At 39.4% G+C, this 8000-nt stretch overlaps 1 protein-coding gene across 1 annotated transcript; it reads right to left on the bottom strand.

The window, feature by feature from the left end:
- Nucleotides 1–417: 417 nt before the first annotated feature.
- Nucleotides 418–7695, bottom strand: SRSF3 (serine and arginine rich splicing factor 3). The gene is made up of 6 exons (XM_028511030.2): nucleotides 7545–7695; nucleotides 5675–5882; nucleotides 4581–4715; nucleotides 2387–2425; nucleotides 2065–2151; nucleotides 418–1889 (listed from the first exon to the last, which is right to left on the bottom strand). The coding sequence occupies exons 2-6, from the start codon at nucleotides 5878–5880 to the stop codon at nucleotides 1862–1864; spliced, it is 495 nt and encodes a 164-aa protein (XP_028366831.1). The 5' UTR covers nucleotides 5881–5882; nucleotides 7545–7695; the 3' UTR covers nucleotides 418–1861.
- Nucleotides 7696–8000: the final 305 nt, after the last annotated feature.

Here is an 8000-nt window from a genome sequence, read left to right as displayed (position 1 = left end):
TGTCCATTTATAAGCTCAGGGTGATTAATGACATACCGTTATTACTTCCATGACTTTTCAGCTATCTCGCCTTGTTCCTAACAGGGAGCAGTATTTAGGCAATGAGAAATCACCAAAACACAAAAGCCCAAAGCCAGAGCTTCCTGCAAATCAACAGGTAATCTTAAATTTCTTCTGTAAAAAGGATCATACTGAAGTTCACTGACTACCAGTTCTCCCTTAGGACACCTATGACTCTCCTCTCATTGACATTTGCATGACAGGTAAAGGACCAAAGGAAGAAACATGCTTAGGACCTCTATCTTATAAAATATCCCTAAAGATTCAACTCAACACAATGACTGCTTTTTTTCACATTAAAGTCACAATTATCCAAAGCAATCATAAAGTAGCACATTCAAGGAAACTAAGCCACAAGACTGTTGTATTATGATTTAATCTAATTGCACAAATTTTGAAATTACAGCTCCTCTGGATTTCTAAGAGGAAGGTTATGCATGCCTCCATATTCAAGTCTGCACTGTTACATTTGAACCATATAGTGAGTTTTACATCATAATGGATCAATTTAGAATTCCCATGCAACACCTCAAATTATATAAAATGGAAGCAAATTTTTAAAGCTTTGTGGGAAGTTCTCATGCTAATGCTAAAAGCCTTTCTAAAGGGCAACTTTGGGTTATAATGTACTAGGTTGCTAAATTTGAAAATATTAGTCACTGAGTATCATGAACTTTGAACTGGCTTCCACTAAAAAAACAAACAAAAAATCCCCGAAGTGGTAAGAACTATCCATCACTTGGGTGAAAACTAAAAATTTCCTTCACTTTAAAGGGCTCGATTTTTTATAAGATTTGTGTAATCAACTACTTTCCATGGGACACAAACTATGGTAATAGTGGGTTTGACTATTACACAGTTACGCTATTATTTTATTAATTCAAAAGCACTTTACAAGAAAATATAAGTATGGCTTCCAATAGGAATGTTACACCTGAACTTGATACCAAGCTCACAGATTTTAGTTTTGCAAGGAAAAACAGGCTTTCATGTTAAACAACAATTTGTAACCAAAACTTTAATCCCAAGGATTCTCACAAAACATATTACAAATGACAGCATGAAAAAAACTTTTGCACAGTAACTCAAGGTTCAGCTCTACAATGTACCCTTAAACTGGCAGGACACTGGTATCTTGAAGTCTCAAATTCAAATTTCCAAATGAATAATGTTACAAAGAGCTATGTATTCATATACAGCAATCACGTAAGAAATTTATGACCTAAAGCAAAGAAAGGTAAACTAACTTTCTTGAAACTTCTTAGGTTCTACACTAACTGGACAACCTCTGCCCAGTGTAAAGACTAGTCGCATTTTTTTTTTTTTACCTCTAATCTAATTTAAGGGTGCAGCTTTAACTTTTCCTGCTGGCTTGTGTTCATGGCAGCTTCTGAAGGCTGCTTGTTCTACTACTGCTGCATGTTATATCCCAGCTATGGAAAATCTTAAGTTCAATTTTTGCCAGTTTAGTTCCATAATAGTATACATCACACTTTAGCTGGGAAGAGTTATAAAGAGATTTATTATCAGTTTATGCAAGACTAAAGTTCAAAGCAAAACCAATTTTGCTTAAGGGAACATTGTAAAGTAACAATTCTTGGTATTACATGCCTCATATGATCCATTTCAAACCATAGAGAATTACATCTTTATGTGACTGTTCCAAGACAAAGGTGAACAGCTAAAACATCTTAAAAATGCACCAAGCTTATGAAGTCTCAAACAAAACTTGAATTTTCTGTACATACTCCTGTCAAATGAAGTTATTTCCTGTACACCACTCCTCTTGAAAACTGGTCTTCTATTTCCTTTCATTTGACCTAGATCGGCTAAAAAAAAAAAGAGAGAGAGAGAGAGAAAAACCAGTTCCACCTGTAACTTGGTAACAGTGACAAAACATCAAAACACTTTTATGGTAGAATAGGGCTTAAGACCTATTTCCGTTTTTAATACTTTATGTATGCAAGGTCTCAAATGGCTCAGGTCATTAAAAAAAAATCTTACCTACGAGACCTAGAGAAAGACCGGGACGGCTTGTGATTTCTCTCCCGAGACAGTGACCTCTCTCTTCTCCTATCTCTAGAAAGGGACCTAAAAACAAAGAAAAGAAAAATAAGACTGTTAAGGATTAAACACAACAAATATTTCTAGTAAGTCTTTTTGAAAACTAAGAACTGGTTCATTCTTGCAACTTAATACTGGTTCCATACACCACGTCACTCATTACTAAAGCCGATGCCTTACCATTATTCAAATCATTTGAAAAACAGCCTAACAATAGTAGTTAACGCTGTCATTTTCGAGAATGCAACCATGAATCATTTACCTGCTCCGGCTGCGGGAGAAGCTTCTCCGTCTTGGAGATCTAAAAGCAGAAACAGGAAAGTTAGCCTAATTGCCGATTAGTATTTATGGCGTGAGGCATTTCCCAACTTTTCAATCTCACTGTTGGGCCCAGTGAATGTGCCGGAAGAACTGGCACCCATCGTCCAAAAAAAAAAAAAAAGAAAAAAAAATAGAAAAAAAGGCACAGAAGGATTAAGGAACCAAAAGCTCAAGTGAAAAGCAGATATTCCAACCATGGACTCACTTTAACAAAGAATGTTTCACAGCAGATCTGTCCAATGCAAAACTTCATGTCAAACTAACTTCAGTACCCAAAACACCACACCAAAATGTATTCCCACAAGTAGTTCCAAAAACAGTACCATAAACCAGTATTTGGAACCCATGCAAACCTGTAAGTCTATGACAAGACTTAGGTACCAGGTGGATAGTGTAATTTTGTGAAAACGCGGTAGGTGTAAATATTGATGCCATTAAGTGCTTACATTAGAACTGCATTTGTGATCGTCACATTTAAGAGTGTGTTTAGACTTATCAAAATTACCTTAGCTTGGCCCGCTTCACCCCCAAAATTTTTAAATTTTGAAAACTGTTAGTAAAACCATTTAAAGGTGATAGGAGTCAACAAAATTTTGCTAGAAAGGAAAGCTAAATCTGTTAGTCATTAAAATTTTTAGTTTGGCATCTCACACATGCAAATAAGTTTCATTTGAAGGTCTAAGTTACATTATGAGTTCCCTATCACCCTTAAAAGTTTTATTCAAGCAATATATATGTACATTACCATTCAATTATGCACAGCCAGCCTTTGATCCAGAAAAAAGAATTACTTTAAGCCGCTTACTCCTTATTTTAACCAGCAGTAAACTGTATTAAGCAGGAAAAACTTACTAGTTTTGGGTTTCAACAAGCTAGAAATGGTGAGGTGAGGCTGCCGGACTGACGGCCAGGAAGAATTTGCTGAAAAGGTTTTGCCAGATGTTGCGTTGGATTTAGTTGGTTGGCGAAGGGGGTGTTGTGGATTTTTCCTGCTTTTTTGTTAGCCGAAGGCTGCTGCTGTAGTTGTTGTGAAGACATTTGGTAAATAAACAGCTGAGCTGATTGGCCAGGAATGTGTGGGCGGTCGAGGTGGCTGCTGCCGATTTGGTTAAGGTTGGAGAGAAGGCTGAGAGAAAACAGCATGCTCGGGAACCAAAGGGCGGTGCAACCTGACGACTGGCCATGCCTGGGTCATGTGAAACGACACCAGCCAAGCTGAAATGGGGCGCGCTGGTCACATGACGCTGAAAGGGCTAGTTGACTGGCTAATGCAGACTCAGAGGGTGGTGAGAAGAGACATGATGGTGACTCTGTAACGGGGTTCATTTTTATTAATAGATGGACCAAAAAGCACAAAAAAAAAATGAAAAACAAGCCATCAGTACAACCATCTATTAGCTAACAAATACTCTTTATTATGATGGGCAACAGCGTGTTGTTTTTCAAAATAGCAAAAGGGGCAAGATTTTGAACTCCTATCTCCTAGAAGGACTTCACTCACCTGTAAGAGGTAAATTCAGTCCTATAGAAACTATTTTGGAGGTTTGAGGAGATGTGGAGTTAGCATCCAGACAACACTGCCTGGGCCAAGAATGATGCCATTTTCAATTATAAAAAAACTGATTTATCTTCTATTTGGGTTTGAAGAATAGATGACTGGGATTACTTTTTTTAGCCCCCTTTATTGGTCAGTGACTTAAAGTTAGTTTCAGAAAGATTTCTATTTTACCAGTTGTAACATTAAAACAGCTGCCTGATTGATAAATATTACAATCGTGCTAATAGTAGAAAACACATTTTTGTGACGAGCTAGAGTTGAATGTAATGTTTGTCATTATGGAGTCAAGAAATGGAAAAAGGCCTAAATTGATGTATAAGGGAAGACTTGGAAAGATGCAACTAGAAGATGAACTAGAAGATAGATCCAAGATAGAAGTTACTGACTACCAACATGAACCTAAAGACAAAAGCCAACACTCAGCACAACTCACATACCCCAAACTACACCCAGCAAATGTTTCATAAAAACCTCCGATTCTTCAGTAAGTTTATAACCCACCAACAAACTTTAAGAGAAATACCTGCTCCTATTAGCTACTCCATTACACCAAACCTCTAAATTCACTCTCAAGTACCTGCGACGAGGTGGAGGGCTTCTTCTCCGATAATCATCTCTAGGACGACGACCCCAAGAGGGAGGTGGGCCACGATTTCGACTTCTCTTTTCACCATTCGACAATTCCACTCTTACTCGGCAGCCACATAGTGTTCTAGGAAAAAAAACATTAAATTTAAAGCAGCCAAGCTGACTTTCTAAAAGATGAGTATTAAAAATAAAGGAAAAAGCACTTCTAGCTAGCTTCTTTGCAAGGAATACTTTGATTTTTACCCTATTACACTTGCTTATCTTTCCACCTCTCCATCTGTGTCCGTGGGGGTGGAAACAGCAATAAATGGGACAGAAGACTTTTGATCACTTACATCACATCACCCCTCCCCTTCAATCATCATAGTGTGTGACACAGAAAATGGCCACCACTGTTAAGTTTAGATATGCCACCATATTTAGACAATGATTTGGGAAGAGATGGGGCCCTGAAAATGTTTCTGTCATCTGCTTGGCTAAGGAAGATTTTTTATACAGCCAACCCTCAGACAATTTAATCTTAGGATCTTAAGGATTAAGAGTTTTCCTTGGTTTCATGAGATCCAATGGTTTCAAATGCTAAGTAAAAGGCAATACCTGTTCACTATTAAAACTCAGGTATTATCAGCCAGCCAACATAATAATTACTAAGGAAACCTGGTATACACTCTACACTTCCTAAAAGTGGTGTGTCAAACATAAAAGGTAAGAGTAATTCAGCCACAATTAGTTCTTATAGAAATAGGACCCCACATCTGTTTTTAGAAACAATCAAAGGTAAGAACAGTTGACACTGTAGAATTTAGATTAAAATGTTTTGACCATTTTTTGGATGCAGCTATCCACTCACCAAAAATTGACTATTAAAAACTCTTATTTTCTTTAATGGCCAACTGAATAAAAAAACTTCCTACATATCTCAACTGTTCAGTCCTTTTTATGGCAAATGAGGTTTATGTAAATCTCCAGTAACATCAATTTCAGATACTCAAGAAGCCACTCAGAACCACATATCCCAAGAGACTTTAAACCTTAGAAACTCAAGCAACATATTTACTGTTAGTATAAACCAGATTAAATTACCTCCCATCTAGCTCTCGGACAGCATCAGCTGCATCTCGGGGATCTTCAAACTCAACAAAAGCAAAGCCGGGGGGGTTTCTAGCAACCCACACACTTCGGAGTGGTCCATAATAGCCAAAAGCTCGTTCCAATTCAGTCTTGTTACCGTTGTTTCCCAGATTACCTACATAAACCTTACAATCCAATGGACAGGAATCACGATGCATTTCTGTTTGAAAAAAAATTTAATATTTTACCCAAATAATCTACACAATGAAAAAGAGTTTTAGGGACAACTGCCAAAAAACTAAAAACCAAGGGAGTAAAATTATCACCCGTGAAACACCCATTTCTCCCTAGTTCAGGGGCGTCCAACCTTTTGGCATCTCTGGGCCACACATTAAGTACACTGTGACAAATAATCACAAAAAAATCTCATCATGCTTTAAGTAAATTTACAATTTTTTGTCGGGCTGCACTTCAGTCATCCTGGGCCGCATGCGGCACAAGCTGGACACAATTGTTAATGGTAACTGTGAGGAAGCCAGCACAAGCTGTTTGAGGGGAAAAAAAGCCTCCTTGAAAAGTGATGGGGAAAATAAACACTGAAAACACTGGAGGAACATTTACTACGGTGTGGACACAGTTGTGGACTTCACGTTACTTCAATTAATCTCAAAAATACAGCACTTCGACAAGCAGGTAACCTGCTCAGAAGCAAATCCCGAGGCTCAAAACCAAATGGAACAATGCAGAAGACAGTACATTATGGCTAAACCACTAGAAAAGTGATAAAAATGTGCTTTGTAAGGCACGTTAAAACTTAACCAGCTTCATACTTCAAGCAGCAAGACAAAATGTTAGGTTTTTTAGTCAACAGCAAAAAGATATTAGCCCAAATGTCCATCAATAGATAAGTAAAATCGATTATCCATACAGTATTACTCAGAAAAAGCATTTATAAATGTTACAAACGCGAACGAAAACATGCTAAATTATAGAAGCCGGACACAGAAGTGCTTATGTTACGATTCCAACCATTATTAAATGCCCAAAACAGGTAAATCCAGAAAAAGATTAGTGGTTACATTTGTTTTTCAGGAATTAACTGCACTTTAAAGGCTTGTATTTAACTTCTAATAGAGTCGCTAGGCAACGATCCCAATCGCCTTGCAGACTAGTTTCAATTGCATTAAAGAGCGGCCTCTTCAATAACTGAGCTCAAGGGCTTTTTCATAGACGCCACGTTCTTCTCACTTTGGGCTTATCCAATTAAAAAAACAACCCAGATACATCCTCATTTGCGAGACCCCACCCTGTGCCCAGGAATCGAGACCAAACTTCTAGTTTCAGGACTACAGATTAATGGGAAGGTGCTACAAGAAAAATGCAGGCCACAGAAAACTGGTTTAAAGGAAAAAAGAAAAATAGAGTCAACGTGTAAAAGGTGAGGTCAAATTAGAGTAACATGAAAACAAAGATGATTACAGAAAACACTTTTATGCACCGAAATGTCCAGTACTGATTAGCGACTTGAAAAAATCCTAGAAGCTTAAGGAAACGTGGGGCCAAAAAAGGCGCCATAAATTGAAAGACCGCGCGGCCTGGAGTACTGTACGGTTACCGGCCCTCCTCTCCGCCTCAACTCTCGGGTAATTTTAAACTCCGGTCCACCCCCCTCCCCCAAATAAAGGTTTATAGACACCTCCACTTCAAGGCTGGGATACGGCCTTCGGTGGGCATTAAGCCCCCGCCACCGCCCCATGCTGAACGTCACAAAATGGCGGCGGCGTCTCTTTGTCTCAGTCTGGCTCCGCCATTGGGCCTGGCCCCACCGCGGCACTGTTAAGTTACATTTCTCTTTTCACGCCTTTGGACGCTGGCCTCTTACCGAGATCTTGAATTAGGGACGCGGCGACTTAAATCCACACACCTTCCTACTGTTCCTCCGCTCTCCTCCGCCCGGCTCCCACTGACACAGTACCCTGCCCGGCGTCCACGAAATGGCGGACCACCGCCTTCTCCTTGCCCTAATTTATACGGCATCCTAGAATCACATGATTGGGCGGGCTCGCCCAATAAGAGGCCGAGAAGGCCTTGACGTAGAGGCTACAAACGTAAGGAACCGCCGTTGCAGGGAGCGCGCTCTGGCCGCGCCGCCTAAACTGTGGAGGTGCGAGCCTCCATGCTCTCGTGAACCCGAACCTGGAGCTCGCTCCAGTGTTGTTTCCCGGTTTTCGATTTCCAAGTTATTCTCAGTCTCCTTTCCCTCATCTCCAAATAGGCCGGAGTTATTAACACTATTGCCATCACTTTCCAAAGCTCCTAGTAAGATGTAGGTATTAGA

Source organism: Phyllostomus discolor, chromosome 4 (genome assembly GCF_004126475.2).
Source record: "Phyllostomus discolor isolate MPI-MPIP mPhyDis1 chromosome 4, mPhyDis1.pri.v3, whole genome shotgun sequence".
Taxonomy (NCBI): Eukaryota; Metazoa; Chordata; class Mammalia; order Chiroptera; family Phyllostomidae; genus Phyllostomus; species Phyllostomus discolor.
This window is presented reverse-complemented; position numbering and strand designations above follow the sequence as displayed.